Source organism: Diabrotica undecimpunctata, chromosome 2, assembly GCF_040954645.1.
Source record: "Diabrotica undecimpunctata isolate CICGRU chromosome 2, icDiaUnde3, whole genome shotgun sequence".
In the NCBI taxonomy this organism is placed as follows: Eukaryota; Metazoa; Arthropoda; class Insecta; order Coleoptera; family Chrysomelidae; genus Diabrotica; species Diabrotica undecimpunctata.
The window spans coordinates 170,240,588-170,262,350 of NC_092804.1; the positions used below are offsets into that span (position 1 = coordinate 170,240,588).

Sequence of the window (21,763 nt, forward strand, 5' to 3'; positions counted from 1 at the left end):
GCATATTCCCAATAAAAAACAGTAAGCTGCCATTTAAATCAATTCGCCCAAATTTGATTATCTTAGAACATTGTTCAAAATGCTAAAAAGACAACAGGTCAAATAAAACCAATAAGTTTGGCAACATTAAACTTCCCCTCTTTTATTATTTCCACTAATGCATTTTCGACGATTTAAAGGGCAGACTTAATATACCTCTTTCTTTTTAAACAGGTGTTTCTCACTCCATTTCAAGTATGGTCCGTACTGACCATAAACGTTTACCTACACTGTATGGATGAGTTTTTATATATGAAGTTTTATACATGAAATTTTCTTCTACATAAACTAAATTGACAGGAGGGAAAATGATATCTGAACACAGGTAAACAATATAAAATTAGTTTTACTCCTACATTTTTAATATTATTTTATATATTTACATAAATACTGTAGAGCAATTTATAAAATATGTTAAATGCTATTAAAATTTAATTTACCTCTCTAATTGGCTAAATTCTCACATTTGCTTTACAAAGACACTCTTACTTTTTCTTGTAAAAATGTAGAATAAAGTTTTTCTATATAAATAGGAAAACTATACTTGGTTTGCTCAGATGGAAAATAATTTGACAGATTCATTGTATGAAATATGACACAAAAATTCCTACTTGCCACTATTAATAGCCCAAATAAACCTACTATTTCAGCCTTTTTCATCATTCATTCAATAATCATGAATAATAGGAGAGTGTATTCATTAATTTTCAGTAAATACTTTCCATTTGCAAATACTAATCTATACAAAACCATCCAAACATTTAAACTTATCTTTTAATTGATACAGTTTTATTTTATTAATAAACTTCGGACTTTTTCACATTAATATCATATTCATGGGGATTGTTTAATAATTTTTATTAGAACACTAGGTTATAATGAAATATGAGCTAATATTACCATTCATTTCTCAGGTAAACTAGTTAATTAAATTAAGAAACAATTTTTAAAATTGATGAAAAATTGTGAAATAGAAAACCACTGGTGAATAACTTTAAAATGAAGCCAGTCACAAATCTGCAGAATACCATCAATCAATGCAGAAATGCAGATGTAATCAAACAAGGTTATCCACAATTTGTCAGGTAATGAAATGCATTTTGGAATGTTTATACAGGAGGACTATTTTATTTTATTCTCTATTGGGGATAAAGGAATAACAACTGTTAATTCTTCATATTATAAGTGTAATTTCTCCTTTAATTTGCATATTTGAAAACTGGCAAAACATTCTTTTAAATTTTAGTCAACTGGGTATCAATTATTTCTCATTTATAAACAAAAATATATAAAAATTATAAGTACACCACAAGGTTATAGGTGAAAAAGTAGCTATATTTTAGTAGTTGTACAATAAGCAATTTAGAATTTAAAAGCAATAAAACAATAAAATCAAAAGTATACACACAAACACGATCTAATAAACACATAAAAGGAACATGCAAATGTACTATGAAATGATTAACCTGATTGTTAGTAGACATTTTCCAATCACCAAAAATTCTTTCCTATAACAAACAATTATATTACTAAACAAAGAATTTCATCTCACCGAATTAAGTAGAGCCGACTTCCTTAGTTTTTCCAAATAGATAAAAAATTAAGGGTAAAAATAAACTTGGCAGACTTTGCCAAATTTATGACATTAAGTAATCAAAATATGTTTTCGATTGTTCGCAGATGACACTCTAGATCTAATCAAAAGTGATTTTTCGATGATAGTTTGGTCATTATCATTTATTACGTAATTAATAAATAATAAAGATGATTTTTTAAGCACGAGTTTTGCAAATTACAGAGCTAGCACTGACAGACGAGACAGCTATGCTTGACTTTGACATTTGATCTAATGGCATTTTCACATTTGTTCAAAATTTTCTTACATCAAAAAGTATCTCATATTATGATTCGTGAGCAAGACCATGACATCAGCTATGAACATAATCACTCACTGGCTATGAACATGTCAAGGCTAACGAGAAATACAGGTCATGGGGTCATGACACCGAACAACTGTTGAAACTTGAAACTGCTGTGTCGAACACGAATGTCGAAGCTCAACATTTCACATTAATAATTAATATCACAATTCAAAATTCCAACTCAATTTTAAAATCCTCCAACACTTCACCACGTAGACTATAAGAGAGGAGGAGGGAGGAACAATTAAGATGAGATAAAGTGCTAATTTTATGGAGTTGCTGTAACAATATTATATAAATAGTAAACTGTCAAAGTAAAAAATTACCTAAACCTAAGAGGATAACAGGAATAAAGCACTTAACGCTAGCCTGAAATCGAATCGTTAGGGAACCATGTTTGAGTTCTATTACCCAGGACTCCCACATGAAGAGCATTTCGCTGATAGTTGTGCCCCTATCGAGCATCAGACTGCAATATGGGAAAAAGGGATAGTCTAGAGCATTGGAGCGCGGTGGAGAGTGATTAATGTTTAAAGATAGTGCAAACACTTCTGACCATGGAGCTGTGCGAAGGCAGTCAAAATTCACGTAAAGGAAGAAAGGTTCTATTCTAAAAAAAATTTCGTCTACTGCGCCGTGGTCAGGATGAGTGTTTGCACTATCTCTACACACGAATTAATACACCTCGCGACCTCGCTCCAATGAATTGTTACACTCGAACGTAATTCCAAGGGGTGAACAAGTCTCACAGGCTGGGTTCAATTAAATTGCTTGCAAAAAATTACCTACCAGAGTCTAATCTATCATGGGTGGATCCTTAAGATCATAAAAACCCTGATTTTCGTTTTTTAAATGATAAAATAGATTAATCATTTATCTAGATGTTACCGAAAATCACAGACCTAAAATTTTCAGGATTTATTGAGTAAAATTAAGTGATTTTATATACATTGCACAAAGTAATAAATCTTTAAATTATGAATTATTTTTTGATATCGACCAATTTTCAGCCGCAATTCTTTTTCCTAAAACAGGTTTTAATAGAATAAGACCTGATTAATTATTATTAACAAAAATAGTGATTATTCACAGTTTAAATACACTGACATTTTAATGTTTACAACAGTGACAGATGGAAAAAGTTTATTTTCGATTTATAGAAAGTGCTCGATTCTATGAAAGTAGTTACCTACAATAATTATTATAATATTTATATTTATAACTTCATATTAAATTAAAAACTTATCTTTAAAAAATTATCCCGAAATATAGTTAATTTAAATAAATGTTTTCTTATTAAACTAAACTAAAAAACGAATAATACATGATAAGATCGATTCAGACAATACTTAAATCGAAACACAATCGAAATTAATATCTTGACTTGAATCAAAATAGAATACTCGAGAGATATGTATGTACTCTGCTGAATACTCCCATCCAAAGCCCAAATAGTTAGACTTTAATTAAATGTGCAATGTGCATTATGTAATTCAAAGGGAAAGTGACTGCACTAGATTACTATTCAAGTGTCAGTTCTTATAGTAGTAAATATAGTTAATTAGATCGTAACTGACAAGATAAAAATGACTTCAGATGAAGATCAAGCATTCACCCCCTTTGAAATACCTTCAAATTGCTCTTATAGGGGCGAAGGGAATTGCAACATAGTTTTATCTTTACCAAATTTAGGAAAAATACTACGTATACGAAAAATTGACAGGCCAAGATCGTTAATAGGATGGTTAATTAAATGGATAAGTGACTTGTTGTTTTGGTACACAGGAGGTGATATAATGGAAGAACTAAGAGATTTAAAATTTTATTCAACCATAATGAGACCTCTATTCGGAATTAAGTATACATCAGAAGCTTGTCAAGTTATTGTCTCCAGAAAGCAAGTACAAATTTTAGAAGAGAAACTAGTTAAACATAGACCAGGTAAAATGCACTTTTTTGTTGGTATGCATAGCAATTAATGTACAATATAGATTTTAGGAAACATAAAATTTTACAGTATGGAAGGGCAAGTATATTTGACGATTTTGCTTTTATTCCTGAAGATGAATATGAGTACTTACCATTCAATATAGCTGATGATACATTTGCAATTGAACTGAAACCTAAACAGGGTTGGAGGTCTTTAAGTGAAAAACACTATCCTGCTTGTGTGTATTGCATGCATCAGTACTTAAAGGTGATATACATTTAATTGCAAACAAATTGTAATTATCTATTCTATTCCTTATAGCAAAGTTAACCAAATCTGGCTTATGTTTTATTGTATTCAAAGTTTGTCAAGGTGGTCAGATTATTATATTTATATATTTTTAATCCATCGTTCTCTTTGTAATCTTCAACCATAAAATGAATTGAATAGGTATAATATTTCTCAATACATATGTATTTTTTATTTTAGTTGCAACAAAGAAAGATCAAGGTACTTAGCAAATATTGTCCAGAAGATCTCTTTTCAGGGTAAGATTCTTAAGCAGTTTCATAATATATTTATACTGACTGATTTTTTTAAGGAATGATACTAGGATGATGCGTGCCATACATTCATTAATACAAGTACCTCAAAATAATTTTAGAGTTTTTAAAAATGGAGTATTAGTTTATGGAGATAGAGTAAAGGCAGATTTTTCAAATGTAGTTAGGTGTATTTTTGATAATATGGATGATAAACCAGAGAGGTAAGGTAATTTAACACAAATGCACCTAATTTCTAAGAAAAAGAATTCTTTTGGCATTCGGTATATTTCCAGTACACACTTTAACATACATATATATAAATGTTACCTATGTGTTTTAGATTAATAGATGAATTTTGCAAACTAGTTAAAAAATGCCTATTGACCAATTTTATGAATGTAAACTTTAGTGAAAATTGCGAGGAGAAATTGTTCTGTGAATGGAATAAGATAATTCAAGATTCCAATGCTCACATTTTACCAAAGAACTGCATCCTAGAAAAAATCCTCTCAATTCAAATGTTAGACATTGAAGGAAGCATATACTATGATAAATTACTAAATAGCAAAGATAATATAGAAGACTGGGCCTACGTGGATATGTTATTAAACAAAATAGATAATGAAAATGATTGTGTATGTTTAAAATGTATGATTATGATGTTGGCTAATGTAGATAAACGGAATGAGGAAGCAGATCTGGCTTTTATACCTTATCTGATCTCAGCAGTTGCCAAGGACTGTTCATTAATGATTACAATGAAGAAGATTCAAGAAAATATCAGGTAATGTAAAGGAGTTGCTATTTAATATACTACTATCCACCTCTTAGTGGACTAATATGACATTGATTCAGTGAAAGCATGCTTTTTGCCTCTTGGATTTCTTCAGCGTCTTGTATGTGATCTATTCATCTTAATCTAGTTCCTTTGAGCTCTGCTCATTCCCTTTTCTTCGATCCTATATTTTTTAAAAATATTTTCCACTCATATTGGCATACATTAAGGTTTTATACCATAGATCATTGTAAGTCTTACTACTGTTTTAAAAACCTTAATTATTGGTGCTTTATTCACTTCAAAAGATCAGAATTTGATATCAATCCGAGGGTACAACAACTTTCAGAATTTCACACAAAATATGGCTAATGCTTAAATGATCGAGGCCAATTATTTAGTAAGACGGAACGCCTCAAAATTGCCCAATTTTTTGTGGACTTAGTCGAAAAAGTGAAAGAAACCTCAAATTTTAATGTTTTCTTTTCTGTAAACTAGTAAAAGTGCCCAAATAATTAAAAAAAACAGAAAAAATAACAAAAAAAGTATTATGAACCAAAAAAAAATTACATAAAAAGCAAAGAAAAGTATATATACATGTCTTAATAAAAAAAACGTAACTAAAACATATTAAATATCACTGTTTTTTACTGTTAAATTATGAAAAAATGCGTAAAATTGTTTAAAATAATCAAGATTTTTAATATTTCAAAACAATATGGCGGCCATGCGCAAGAAGTTCAATTTTATGTACATTCGGCATTGTTGCCAGTTTTAACCTTTAACAGATCTAAAAATTTCGTGAAAATTACTTACCTTAATAAACAGGTGGATGCAATTTTAATAACCAGGTGCAAAACGAGTACCAGCCAACCATCGCCTTATACACACTTTACACTACATGATTTATCATGTGATTTGTCATATGATTTGGTCATGAAGTGAAATTTACATGTTCACACTGTGTGATTTGTCATATGATTTTGTCATAAGCATTGTCATGTGGCTCGTCATAGCTTGTCACAGGAGAATATAATGATACCTATTCCTCATGATAAAATCGTATGATTTTTGGTATTAATACGGGTAACACCAACATATTTAAATATCGCGTCTTATGTCAATTCAGCAACATTCCCTTACCGAGAGACAACATTCTTTATTTATTTATTTATTTATTGTTTGTTGCATTGATATTGAACCTATTATCTAATGTGTGCTATTGTGTCATATTTTTCTTTTATTATTTATTTAGCTTATTTTATTCCTAGTTTAGTGTTTTATAGTCTTCTTAGTCATAATTTTAGGTTAGTTTCTTTATTAATTATTTTTAATTTGGTATAATATCAACACTAAATTTGATATACCCTGTCCACCATTTCTTCGTAAGAGCCACCTGCGAGCCCAAAGGCGTCTGATCTTTTTATTTTTACTGCTGTACGCCGTACACAGTTGTTGCCGGCGTATTATTATTAAAAGTCGGGAAGCCAATGCAATCAAAGATTTATTTTCCATTATAATGGTTTCAAAATCCAATAGTTGATACCTATACTGTGTCTAATATCTCTATGACCATAAACAAAAAGAAAAATCAATAAAACCTCACTCATTGTCACTCCATAAGTCATAACTTATCGTGCAGTGTAAATACGATTTTTTAAAATATCATAGAAACGAGGAATCATAACAAATCTCATATGATATTGTCATATGATAAAATTATGTAGTGTAAAGTCTACTTTAGAAGAAATCCTGAACTCGTAATTTACGAATTCTTGCCTAGGTGGCTTTCAATGTAATAAAGTTGGCACCAACATAGCTGCGAAATATTCGAGAATGGACAAACATGACTATAGACGAATTATTCCACGTTGCAAAAGACAGGGACGCTTTTAAAAATGTGGTCGCCAACCTCCGTTAATGGGAACGGCATAAGAAGAAGAAGAACTTTATTTAAGCACAACACAAAACTTCCAATAAATCTTAGTATACTCCCACTGCACTCAGTTGCAATCTAAAACACGTTAGTTGTTTGTGTTAAGTTTTTAATTAAGAAAAATGTATTTAAAAGAAGAAACATTTATTTTTAAGTAAGAAAAAATACATACATATTCTGTAAAAACATAAGAAAAAGTGAACTGCTTGCGGAAGCGCTTAATTTTCGTCGGTGGTTTTCGCTTTTTTCACATCCGAACTTGCTGCCTCACCATGCTTGACGACGGAGTGAATGCCGGTCCTTTTTCTAAAGTTGTCAAACCAGCCCCGACTGGCTTTAAACCAGTCTTCCGATTCATTATTTGTGGAAGTGTGTGTGATCTGCTTCAGCAAATCTTCGTAAATCGCTCGTGCCTTCTCACATATGATGCTTTGTGCTAGGTTCCTCCTTGAAGCTGCTTCTCTGTCACCTACATCATTAATAGTTTCCCCATCTTTTCATGGAGAGAAGTCTGGAGCTTAGAAATTATTGTAACGCCCTTAGCTGACATACCATTCATCACCTCCTTCCGTTAAGTCCAGTACATATCATTGATGTGGTACGCCCGTACATCCTCGCCAAGTCAACATTGTAATGTATAAAAAGCACAAAACGCGAACCCAACTTATCAACAATACTTCGAAAATGAGGGAAACAAGCAAAGCAGACAGACTGAGGTCTACCTATCGTAAAAATTTACACCGACATATAAAATAAATATTTAACATTTCCTTTGTGAACAAACCAAACCAATATTTTTCCAAGGCTAAAAATTCTTCAGAAAGACCTTTTTATCTTCATTTGATATAACGGTATATCTCCCACATTTTAGAATCTTTGTTCTTCTTTTTCTTCATATATGGTTCATATTAGAAATTGATAAAATTTTCTAGTGTTTACTTAGTCTATAAGCTTAAGTTCTATGCCTTTTCCCTCATTGTAGAACCGCATGCCTTATCAGGCATTATAAAGCAAATGTAATTATTATAAAATTTAGTTCGGTAAATATAAAATATTTTAATGGAATAAAGTTGAAGAAAAGTGTGAATATGAAACACAATTAACTGTTTGTACAACATTTTCCTAGGAAGGGCGGCACGTAGCTCTCCTTCACCAGCCATTATTGTTTCCTAACATATTCTCGGATCATGTTGAGGTTACAAAAATATTAATAACGTACAAAATCCGAAATTAATTACATTTATATATTGCAATACATTTATAAGCAAACGAATAACTATTTATCTTAATTTACCTTGTAATATAATATAATTAAATACTTGTTTTTTGCAGTGACGATCTTGAAATAAAAAATATCATCAAAACGGACTACGGCCACTTTTTGGTGAACATCGGCGTATTTGACTTATATCCAAAGCGGCTATCTTCGATACGAAAACATTGCCAGAGAAACAAAGATATTTTCAAAGCTTATATGATCGCTAACTCTAAAAGAAAAGTAGCAGATTCTACGAAATGATTACCGGTAAAACGATTTATTATGATTACAGTTTTAATTATTTTTTTATATTTATATGAGATGAATGTTTTTATCAAAAAAAAAATGTGATAGTTCTACGAAAGCTTTACTAAATTTTATTCAATTAATTATTGTATCGGGAATGCAGATTAAATATTTTATTTTTTGACGTTAATGATGAAATCTAAGCAGTCCTTGCGGCACCTGAACCCATAGACATATATATTAACATAGACCGAGTATACCGACCTGGCATGCTAACAAGATCTCTTGCTTTTGTTCGTTCTGTCTCTTTCTAGCACATTGTATCGAGGAGAAGCTTACGTACTTACAGCTCTCCCCACTTTAAAGACACTGTCGTAGCTTTACTATTTTTAAGAGTGAGACAGAACAACGAAAACAAAGATGATGTCGTCACTTAGCTCTACAGATTGCTCAGTATATGCTAATATATACGTCTATGCTTGAATCTGGGACAATTTTGACCAATATTAGCTTTATCGTATCTGCTGTTGATTCCGTAAAGTCCGTGTAAAATCCTATAAAAATAGAGGATCTTCTATTTATCAAGGTCAGTTTGATTAAACTTTAATTTCGATTGGTCGAAAAATTTGGAAAGACCCACGGTTCGTAGACTTACTACTGTTGCCTCCTCCGACTAACCAATGAACATTAACACGTACGTCACGAGAGTACCGTAATTTGAATCGTAACATTGTTAATCGTCGTTTTTATGTCTTTGATATGTGTAAAATAGTAAAGATAGTTATGAAATAAAGATGTCTAGTGGATTATAATAAATAATTATGGAAAACAGCTGATATGTACGCAGTTTGGTACTTAAAATCAGAACCGGTTGTTAACGTTTATCCAATGTTAATGCAGGATTTACGTAAATCTAGGACTTCAATCTCCATTTTACACTGAAAATTTGTCGCGTATACTGAATTTCCATCAATACTGGATTAACTATTGAATGAATTACCGAATTACATAACTACAACCTGTGCCTGGCATTCTAAAATTTCATCATTATTATTACGTTAATACACAATGAAATTTTAAAGTTTTAACCTACCTTATAAAAAGATACGAAGACAATAGGTACGATGTACACTTCCCGTCATATAAAACTGGTACACTTTTTTCTCCCAATGTAAACCTGGGTACAGACTGTATACAGTGGTTCGTGAATTAATTCGCTGTTGCCATCACAGACAACGGAATTGCACTAAATCTAATTAAAAAAAAATAAAGTTATTATTAGATAGGTAATATTTTTATCATTAACAACAAAAAACCGTATTTAATAAATTTAATAACCAGAGCTAGGGTTCAGCTAATATCCAAAATATTTGAAGGATCTTTAAACCTAGATTGTTGGCACAGGGAACATTGGAATGCATCTACTGTACCTAATTTTTTACTTCAATTACCTACCGAACACGAACTGTATTTTGTATCAATAAGTTTAGTCACAGGCCAACGACCAAGATTAATTTATTATTTATTATATGAACGATAACATTAACAAAAACTAACGTTATACTTTATCCTACGTAGATTATAAAGTGACAGTTACAATCCAATACCTCACTGTAATGTTTTATTATAATAATTTAAATTTATGTCTAGATTGATTTTATCTATCACTATATTTGAATTGAAATATTTTCATAAATTATAATAAAACACAAATCAAGGTATGAGTACTTAATTGAGATAATGACAAAATTACAAAATTAACATAAGAATTTTTTAGGATGCATGTTTAAACAAATTTAATGTGACTGACTGATCGAGAATGCTCAATGTTTTAGTTTTTAGAATACTCAAAACTGGCGGTCTGTCACAAAGCCCTGCTTTTAGCTGATTTCATATAATATTTTCGTTGCACTGGCAACAGTGCCCTAGAAATTAGAATGACACATGTGACAAGATCAACTTACACAACTTGAAAAACATGATTTTCGGTAATAAGTGTTGTACCAGTTTTTTATGACGCGAACGGTACAACTGCAATAAATAACGTTTCTTCGATAATTCAAAATAAGTTTTTATAGAAAACAACACCAAAATTTCAAATACAAAAATATAAAGTAAACTGAGATATTTAAGAAACGATAAATAATAAAGCAAATAATAAACTGAAAGATAATTACCACGAACAAACTGTGACAATAAATGGATTTTGTATTCTTGAGTATTCTGGTGGCGTAACTCAAGCATCCCCACCCCAGTCGGAAGAGGCAACCGTAGTAAGTCTACGAACCGTGGGAAAGACGAATGACAATAATTTCATTGACATACGTCAATTTGATCAAATTTGAAGGATCATATGACAGGTAGATTTTTAAATTTTGAACAAACTGTAACCTGTGTTATCAATTGTTTGTTTGTTTATTTTATTATTTGTCTGTCATAATAAATATAATATAATGTCAGACCAATCAAATACACTGCTCAAAATAATCAAATATTACTAAGAGTCGTATCAGTTTTTTAGGAACCATCTGTACTTAAAACTTCATTTCTCGGAGCTCTTCTAAGCGATTTTTATGAAAGGCTTATTTATAGCTTCGAAATGTAAAAAACAAAAATGGTGTTGTATATATCGAAAATGGATATTTTAAATTTAATCTGTACTCCCAGCCGCTATTTGTTTCAGTTTTTTAAAACATTTTATATTTTGGTCAATTTTTAAGCAAAGTTTATGAACAAACTACGAAAGTACAGAAAACTGACGCAGAGCAGTCCCCACATCTCTGTCTAATGGGCCTAATTTATCGACCACTTGACCTCAATGGTCATGTAGGTCACGTGCTCGATAAACCTGAGTGGGAAGGTTGTTTAAAGCGTCCACTGATATTGAACCTAACCTAACTTAAGTATTAAAATACGCAATAAAGGAATGGTGGAGTGAAGCAGTGGACATTTGATCTTAATGAAAGAAAATATATGTAAGGAGTAAAGGTTTTAGGAATAGCGAAAGGATATAGATAGCTGAAGAATGGTCTGATTTAAAAGTGGATGTTCGATCGTAATCAAATAAGATTTATGTGAGATACTGGACGTTTAGACATAACGAAAGAATGTATGAGTAATTCGTTTTACATAACAAAAGAATAAACTGGTGTTAGTTCTCGATGGTGCGTATAAATTGATGGGAAGACTCGAATTGATGGGATGTTGGTCTTCTATGCTGCGTCAATGTTTATTACGTTAGTATACACCTATCCCCGTAATATCTTTCTACTCGCTACATTCTACGTCTTACAATATTTTTTCTGGCGTGTCATATATATCATAATTTTTACCCATTTGCTTGAGAGGGACGGAGAGAGTACGTAGCTCATCTCCTTTTCTTCGAACACTTTTCATTGATACCTCATACGCCCCGATCCATCCTATGGCGTTCGACTGTTGACGTATTCACCAATAAAAGCGTCAGAAATGAATGAAATTAACTGTTCCAGTCTTTGCTTTAATTCTCTATCCCTTATTTTGTTTTTTGCGGCCTTTGTCTCCTTTCCGGTTTGGATAAAACTAGTAAAACACATTAAATAAGTCACTGAAATAGTATATAGTATAAACAAATTCTCCCTTTTTACTAATAAAAATTAGCTGTGTAACAACGACGATATTTCGTCTTGTCTCCTCTTAGGCGCTAGTATAGTAGCAATAGAATATACACATGTATATATTTTTAAACTATATACTAATTCTCATAACTTATTTGAATCCATAAACTTTTGCGAATGTTAATATTGTCGCACATTCATTTTTTCTTGTTGCTTTTATTTTTCCGACTATTAAAATGTTTTTTAAAAACTTTGATGAATATATTTAACATTTTTGTTGTATCGAAATTTATAGGCGCTTGTCTAACCTACTTGATATGTACTAACAAGCCATATAAATATCTATTGGTAATGGAACAATAAATCTATGGGTAAGAATTATATATGGTGAATGTCTACATCTAGTATATTATATTAGAACAACAGGGTATTACTGCTTAATGCGTAAACAACTATTTGCCAAATACATAGAAAAATTTACACAATACAGTGGTATTAAGATGATCCAATTTTATAACTTTATATTTAATTTTTTATATTGATTATACCACCAAACAATAAAAGTTTTCCTATCAAAGATTGACAACTTAAGATACTATAGGTTTATAATAATTCGAAAGTTCAAATGCCTTAGCGAATAAATTCAGCTCCGCCACTGAACAAAACATCTGCGCGGTGATGACGATGTCAATTGTACCAAACGAAGTTATGGGGTACGGTTAGCAATTCTATCTTGAACATTGAAATATGTTGTCACTTTAAAGGCGCGTACACATTTGGCTAACGCATGGGGTCGAAGCCTTGCGACCAAACGCCTTCGGTAAATGTGTATGCTCCAACAAACGATAGCAAATGCATGTGTTTGCCTTCGCTAGAGTTCGCTCACTGGGCGGTACATCAAAAGAAAATTGAAGAAGCAATTCTTTTGACTGTATTTAGTGTGTACGCAAGAGTGGAAGTATCGAACATAGTCGCGATTTTATTTTGATTTTCTAATTTGCAATAATAAAGTGGTCTAATTCTTCTTGTTTAAAACTTTGGTTTATATCGAGAGCGAGCAGTTTTATGGAATCCAGTGCATAAAACCTTTATATGAGTCACCAGTAGCGAAATATCGTAGGGTTAACATTAATCTTTCTGTTGGAGTTTCTCCAACATATCTCCTGGATAACTTTGTATCTTCTTTCGCGATTTTTGGACCAATTTCATTTAATAACCATTCAAATTAGTACTTTATTCTACAAAAATTTTGAAAAGGCCCGTATTTCATTTCAGATTTTAGATCATTAAATAAGTCTAGCTCTCTATATCACTTCTGCTTTTGAAACATTGATGTTGACCACCAGCGCCGTGTTCGTCGTTTTTTTTGGGGAGGTCTTTCAATTCTTCGGCCTTCGTCTCACTAATAATAATATACAACGCACTCGCACTATATATATATCCTCATCATTTATCATATCGTCATTTTTACCATTTACATAACTGCCGCGCCACGAATCCCCAAAAATACCCGCGAAACTGAAAGAATGGCTGCAAATGAGTCCACTGTAATGTGGACAAAAGACCAAATTTTCCATCGAACATCGAATGAATTCGGTCAAAGGGCTTCTGTCACATGCGTTCGCCACATGTGTACATGAGTTTAAGGAGCGTACTCTTTAGCTTTCCCCCGAATTCATTCGATGTTTTCGACGTTCGATGGAAAATTTGGTCTTTCGTCTACATTACAGCGAACGAATTCGTTTGCAGTCATTCGATTAGTTTGCGGGTAATTTTGGCGATTCGTGACGCGGCAGTTATTTATTTGATGTAAATTGTTTAAACTGACATCGGATGAGGATATAATTATTGCAAGTGCGTTGTATATTATTATTAGTGAGGCGGAGGCCGAAGAAGTGAAATACCTCCCAAAAAAAAACGACGAAAACGGCACTGGTAAACCACATCATTGTTTAAAATCAGAAACCGGTATAAAGGGATAGGCTTATTTAATGATCTAAAAGCTGAATTGGTATACGGGCTTTTTAAAAACTTTTGTAGAATGTAGTCTACTTATTTTGAATGGTTATTAAATGAAATTGGTCCAAAAATCGCAAAAGAAGATACAAAGTTTAAGGTTAATGTTAACCCTACGATATTTAACTAATATTGATGCATATACAAGTTTTATGCACTGGATTCCATAAAACTTCAAGCTCTCGATATAAACCAATATGTTTTAAACAAGAAGAATTAGATTCTACTCTATTATTGCAAATTAGAAAATCAAAACAAAATTGCGACGACGTTCGACACTTTTACTCGGAAGCGTACACACTAAACACAGCCAAACGAATTCATTCTTCAAGCAGTAAACGAACTCTAGCGAAGGCAAATACATGCGTTTGCTATCGTTTGTTGGATCGTACACATTTACCGAAGGTCGCAAGGCTTCGGCCACATGCGTTCGCCAAATGTGTACGCGCCTTTAGATGTTGCATTGCCTATCTTATCTTATTTTGATATTGACAGATTTATTGACAAAACTCAAATTTTCCCCCAAAATTTATATTTCATAACGCCAATTCTACTATTATAAGGTTGTTTCTTATCTTTTATCCGAAACCTTTTTATTGTCCGCCAAAAATTTGATGAGCAAACAAGAACTGTTATTACATTTCCGAATATGTTCACTGGTCATGGTCACTACCTCTAGGATTTACAGGACTTTGAACTATTTTGATCAATTTTTTTTCTCAAGCGTGATGACGTCTTGGGACGTGTACGACTAATTGCATAATCTGCTCGTTAATTACTGTAATCGGAAAAGTGATATGGTGCCAATTTCGTACCACTAAATACTTTAAACATTTAAAAAAATTTCGGTCCTTTAGTTTTGGAAATTCCTCCCGGGAATTAGGTCAGTCAAGACACCAGAAGAAGTAGACCAAGCTGTTGCTTTACAGGATAGTGGGCGGAGCATTCGTTACATCGCAAATGCTTTAGGAATTTCTCGAAGTACAGTGTTTGATGCAATACAAAGATTTCGGGAAACAGGACAATACTTCAGGAGGTCAGATCAAGGTAGACGAAGAATCACAAGTCAAGTTGAAGATCACTTTCTTAGGTTACAAGCGTTACACGATCGTACATTATCAGCTCCAGTAATTGTTCAACAATTAAATGATGTCTATAGAAACACAGTTTCCGTTTATATCGTTCGAAGACGCTTAAATTAATATGGATTAGAGTCCAGAATACCTGTCACGGGACCTCTATTAACAGCAGATCGTCGGAGGCGAGGTTTACACTTCCCTCGCCAACATCTTAATTGGGGTGTTGACGATTGGAGTGCTGTGCCTTTCACGGATGAATCAAGATTTAAGATATACTCATCAGTTGTTTTACTCCGAGAGTTCAATTTGGTGGAGGTGGTATAATGGTGTGGGCAGGCATATCCCTTTTTCTGTGTAACATACTTAGGATGCAATAAATTTGACTTTTAAATGTCGTTTATTATTAAGTACGTGTCTAATTGTTGCAATTCTTTGTATAGAGCTAAATGTTTGGTGGTTCCTTTCATTCTTGAAGTATCTTATGATAATATTGTTTATAATCACAGTATTAAAAATTGGTTAAATAATCTTAGTACCATCCTATGCTATTTATTAGATGTTGTAAAGTACTACTGTTTGTAATTTTGAATCTTTGTTAAATATCTTTTTAATCTTTATTTATAAACTATTATTTTATATTTTTTACAAATCCTCCTTTTTATCATTTGATGTATAAATGTTAAATGCAATTATGACTGTTATATGATCAATAAATTGAATTTTGTATAAAAGAATATTGTTCTCAAAATGTTTTTTCATCAAATATCTTGTTGCTGATATAGGCGACCGGCCAAAATCAAAATTGTTTGATTTTTTCTAAATTTTTTACATGTTCTCCACTCCAATCAAAAGTTTTTATTAAAAAAAGTTATGCAGATTTTTAGTACGAACTTTTTGGTACCAAATTTGCCAACGAGTTATGGGTTTATCGAAAACTAAAGCACTTTTTGCCTTGTACGCCGCTCGCCTAATATCACAATATAAAATAAATAATTTATTTGACGTTTCGAACGAGAAGAAATTTTCAAAACATAATATTTTAATGAAAAGCTATCTGGTTTTGTTACCAGCGGAAGTTCGGCTATCAATAAATGTATAGTCAATTTTAAAATTAAAAAAGATTACTTGTTTTGGGTGCAAAAAATAAAGATTAATTATTTTTTGAGGAAATAAATTCAGCAAAATTAGTCAGTCAGTCACGTGATAGTGAGCTCCACTTAGAAAACGTTAAGTTGCGATAAGCGATACACTTTTGTCTTTGTTTTTGTTGACATTTTCATAAAACACACGTTAATTCTAGTTATTATCCTGCAACACAATTAGCAAGAATTTTAACTGCACATTTTATTGCAAGAATTGTTAAACATGTCTTTGTTTTCGATATTGATAGATTACTGTTTAGAAAGAAAGAAAATAGTAAACTAATAATATTCCAAATAATAATTAGATGGAAAAGAGATAGCCGAAAATAAAAATAATATATGGACAAACAATAAACATATAAAAACCAATTAGAGTCCAATCCAACTGCCAATTGATAAATATACAAACCACTGGTACTAGGAGGTAGGGCAACGCAAAAGTAACGTAGGGTGTACTTCACGGTACGACATCGAAGGAGTGGTCCTAGAACTGCAACTTTCGAAGTTCCTAGGTTAGCTAGAGCGCCAGGTCTAGAATAGGCAAAACCCTATTCAACCAATAAAACAGTATCTTCCAGCCAAAGAGTATCTAGTAGTGCCACAAACGCTAGTAGAAACATCAACAGCGAGGTTCCTGTCACCTCCGCTAAACCCATTCATAGCCAAATACTATCTACCAGCCCTGTTCCGGAAAAAAAGGGAACAAAAATTCTATTGCAGAATTATCAACATCTCCCTGGATACGATTTCCAGAGAAAGTTCTACCAACTGGTAAACACCCAGGAACTCTTAATTGGTTACATTGGTTAATTGGTAATTTAAAAATGGTCACAAAAGACCTTGAGACCCACAAGACAGTAGTACTCAAGGATATGACCAAAACACTCCAGAGCAGGACTGGAGATCCAGCCATCTTTATCGAGGCCAAAGATAAGAAGGCTTCGAAAAATCCGAAAACCCCACACAAAAGCCATCACCTTACCAGCTAGTGTGTACTGACATCGATCCAAACATGGAACTCGGAGATCTGGCTACCAGCCTGGTGGAAGCAAATTTCCTTTCAATTTATTACACCGGATTATCTCAAAACGGTGGAATAGACCCACCAGGCTGGTGCGCCTCTTCTTAGATTCGGAGGGGCACTTCACCAACGCACTGACGAACGGCATACGTCTGGACGGCCTGATAAGGCGTTGTGAAGCACCTAATATAACTAGACCAACCACAAAATACTGCAGTCGGTGTTGCCAAAGCGGTCATGACATTTCCGAATGTCAGAAAAGACCAGTCAATGTATATGTCCAAACTGGGGCAACACTGATCACAGAAGCACTAACTGTCCCCATTTAAAAATCCACAAATGGTCAAATTGCCAAGGCACCCACCCAGCTTGGTCACCAAAGTGTCCAAAAAGACAGGAAACCCCCACCTTAGTCCAGGAAACAAGACCCCTCTTTGCCGACAGAAGGATTTCTCCGCCAGAACTCACATCCGATATAAAACTTATCCTCCAATTCACCACCACACTCCTACTGAACATTCTCCCTGACAGGCGGGAAATGACCAGTAAATATACTTCAGACCTTACAGCCTCCTTGTTCAGACACACTGTTGTTCCTACATCACGCAACAGTAAGGTCGAATTGACCTTTATCCCCCATTACTATAATCCTCTTCAACTGTGTAATAGGAACAGTTAACTATGCGGATGTCAACCAGTTTATTAGAATGTAAAATAGCCAAGGAAAGAAGATTTGCATTGTAAACTTCCAGTCTATCTGTCAAAATTTCAAATTTACCATTGGCGTACTGTTCCTATAGGACTATGTACAAAAAGCAGAAAATTTTGGTTTATCCGTTCAAAGCTCTCAAGTTTTTGGCTGGTACTTACAGAAATCTTAGTCTTATAACGCCAGGTTATTAGACATAAAGGTATTTCATTTAAAATATTAAAATCTATTTTAGTTTTAGATATTTCGTAGAAATAGTAAAATTATACAAAACAAAATAGATTCAAAATTGGTGACTTTAAAAAAAAAATGCAGATATTTTAAGTTAACGCATTATTACAGCGAGATTAATGTCGTTGACGTCTCGCAGATTCCTGTACGTTAAACCGTTTGGACGCTACATATATATTACCCCATTGGCAATCCACGTATTAGTCCTCTTTTGTCATGTTCCCCAATGAGCCGCATATGCCCTTGTACGTTAAGTCGTTTACACGCTACATGCCTAAGGCTGCTTTGGCATAACGCCTTGTGTATTTTTCAATACTGTTGCATTGATGGTTACACCTTGTACGTCAACAGACGACATATGAACTTTTGTAATGCATCCTGCGCAACCTACTATGCAACGCATATCCGACACATATAGACAGACGAAAGAAAAGAAAGCAGAAGATAGACAATAGATAAAAAAGAAGAATTGACATAGACGGCTAAGAAGTGTCAGATGATAGTCAAGAAAAAGAAGACGATGGCACTTAAAAACGATTTGACAAACACAACATCTTGGGATCGCTACAACACAACAAAAATAACGTGAGACCTTGCACGTCTCTGAAGGTCAATCCGTTTGGACACTAGAATTATAAAGCCTTTATGGCTTATGACTGTTTGATTTGTTCTCTTATTATTCATGATCGCTGTATCCCGTATTCAACGATCTATTGACACTCACGTAAACTCTTTCTAACGACCCCTCATACCTTGTTATCCACCTAGCCGTTCTCGAGCTGAGCGACCAAGTTGCTATTTTGGACCTTAGATGTTCTTAAAAAGATTTATATGGGAAAATAATCAATTTTATGCTCGGACATACATTGCTTATCTACTATACAATTCTACTTGAGATTGAAGTGTGACATGACGAGCGATCAGCTGACGCTTGCTAGTTTGACGAACATGTCATAATATGAGATCCAGCACTGCTATTGTGTTAAAATCATAGACGTATATATTTGTCCGTCTTATATCAAGTATTATAGCAGCGTCTCTTTTGGTGGGAGTGTGAGAGAGAAAGAGAGAGAGAGAAAATAGTTTCAGTGCGCTAGAGAGAGACAGATCGAAGAATCGCAAGAGATTTTGTAGTCAGTACGCGCAGCTGCTATGATCGGTCTTTGTTAATATATAGGTACGTATATGGTTAAAACTAATCGAGTTAAATATAAACACAGCTGGGCGCATATCTCTTTCGTCATTGATCAGAAATCGAAGTATAACTGCATTCGCTGAGTGGCCATATACTGAGTGGAGTATGTACAGGGTGACCAACTAAAAACAATGGATTATAATAAAGGATCCAGACAAAAAATTTTATAACAAAAGTGTCCTCGAAAAAACCTAGAAATTATAAGTAGAAAAACGTCCATCTACCAAAACGCAACAGTAACATAAGGTTTTGACTGAATAGGGCCGATAGGATAATGAGTCAGAGGAAAACCGAGACTGAAGTATCAAGACAACTTAGAGAATAATTTAAAATTGTATTGTAGTTAGAGCATAGAGAAGAGTTGCCAGAGACAGGGGCGAATGAAGGCTTTGGCTCATAACAAATGCCACTGATGATCTGTGCAAACTTGATCTATAAAGTACTATTCTTTTTAATTGCATCAACCACAGAGCTTCTAGCTGTCACCTATCAACTTTTCTGAGACTAGGCCTGAGCGACCTAAAAACCCGATCATTGTTTGTTTTTTGTACGTATACTTTTTATTGTTTTATCTTTCAAGCCAATATAACGCTGGAATGAATGAAGTCACGTTGACGGGGTATAAAATATAATAGTTGTATATTAATCGATGTTTATTTTATTCGATTTTGTGGCAGAAAGCTTATGTCGAATGCATGTTATATCAAAAATATCTGTGATAAAATATTGAAATGAATGTAATTTCTTATGTCTAAATCTAATTATGTACTTGTATCGCACTTTTATATGAAAATAGTAAATATATTGGTACAAATAGTGACCCTATAACGACATTACGAATTGTAACGAGCCATCGAAAAAATAGTAGTTAGAGTTGATTGGAATGTTACACTTAAATGCCGATGGTTGGCATTTTTATATGTCATTACGTAACATTTATGTCAATATCATTGTTCGTATAAACAGTTAGTGTTTGTTATTTATTATAAACAGTTTGTATTCCACCTTTTTTTAACGAAATGTAAAAATAAGTGAGTTGTGTATATGTCAACCTTTAAAAGTGGCTAAAATCCCAATCAGCGTTATTTTTATTGCACAAACTGCTCTAATTAGATTTTTTTGATGTCTCATATTATTTTCTTTGTAATTTATATGTAAAACAAAAACTTGTATTTAATAAAAATTAAAAGATGTGTCGGATTTTTGTTGATGTCACTTTATTTGGAGCTTTGATTCTAAACAATTCATGGAAACAGAAAAAAACTGGAAATTTTTACAATATTTGTTAAAGGGTATTTACACATATAATGCAGTTGAGCCACAAAATTTTTGAAGTGAATACTTTCAGATATTTTTGGTAATTTTTTCAAACGTGGAGGATAGCTGTGGCTACAACCTCACCTAGGATCAGGTATCAGTGCAATGAGATTGGGAACCACAGAAACCAATCTCGCCCTGTCCTTTTAATTAATGACGCGGTACTCATACGGAGTGTTTTCGAGGACATCATAGTATTCGTCAGGGAGATCCACTCCTACCGAATTCAGTAGGATGGACGGTGGGTAGGATACTTTATTTTTAGGGATTCTGAATGCTAAATGTCCTTGGGGGTGGCAAGGCGTCTTGAGAACTCTCTGAGCCCTGGTGTTGCGACCCTGGATAGTCCGCAATCCGTATCTCTTGCCTAAGGATTGGATTCTCTTCTTAGAGTGCCGTCTCCCTACGGAGGTTGGCAATCATAATGGCTATTTTTATTTTTGAACTTGATATTATAAAACAAATCAATCGATCTGCATTGATACTAATCACGTAGTTTCTTCAACCATAAGTTCTGCCTTCGGCCAACAGATCTTCTTCCTTGAATCTTTCCCTGTATTATGAGTCTCAAAATTTCATATTTTGGTCCCCTCATCACGTGGCCTAGGTATTCCAGTTTTCTGGTTTGTATAGTAGTGATTAGTTCTGTTTCTTTACCAACCCTCTCCAGTACTTCTTTATTTGTAATTCTATCAGTCCATTATATTTTTAATACTCTGCGGTATAACCAGAGTTCGAAAGCCTCGATACGTTTTAAATTGCATTTTTTTGTCCAAGTCTCAGCTCCATATAATATTGAAAATATA

The 21,763-nt window shown here is 33.1% G+C and overlaps 2 protein-coding genes across 3 annotated transcripts in view; one reads left to right on the forward strand and one right to left on the reverse strand.

The window, feature by feature from the left end:
• Marf (Mitochondrial assembly regulatory factor) overlaps window positions 1-1,886 on the reverse strand; it is a 31,241-nt gene extending 29,355 nt beyond the window's left edge. Inside the window, exon 1 of one of the 2 annotated variants that reach the window (XM_072523971.1) lies at window positions 1,592-1,886. The gene's annotated coding sequence lies outside the window, so the exon portion shown is untranslated. Of the gene's footprint in view, window positions 1-1,505 lie in introns of both variants that reach the window. The other variant, XM_072523972.1, reaches the window with a different exon arrangement.
• Window positions 1,887-3,365: 1,479 nt separating this feature from the next.
• Ipk1 (Inositol phosphate kinase 1) lies at window positions 3,366-20,833 on the forward strand. Its single transcript, XM_072523973.1, has 6 exons — window positions 3,366-3,902; window positions 3,953-4,158; window positions 4,381-4,439; window positions 4,493-4,657; window positions 4,777-5,220; window positions 8,480-20,833. Exons 1-6 carry the CDS (start codon window positions 3,548-3,550, stop codon window positions 8,664-8,666), a joined length of 1,416 nt encoding a protein of 471 aa, XP_072380074.1. The 5' UTR covers window positions 3,366-3,547; the 3' UTR covers window positions 8,667-20,833.
• Window positions 20,834-21,763: the final 930 nt, after the last annotated feature.

Excerpts from the sequence above, each read along its gene's own strand:
- Ipk1 (XM_072523973.1), top strand. The coding sequence starts at position 3,548 with ATGACTTCAGATGAAGATCAAGCATTCACCCCCTTTGAAATACCTTCA. Across the intron at positions 3,903-3,952 it reads ACTAGTTAAACATAGACCAG|ATTTTAGGAAACATAAAATT; the intron begins GTAAAATGCACT and ends TGTACAATATAG. Across the intron at positions 4,658-4,776 it reads ATGGATGATAAACCAGAGAG|ATTAATAGATGAATTTTGCA; the intron begins GTAAGGTAATTT and ends TATGTGTTTTAG.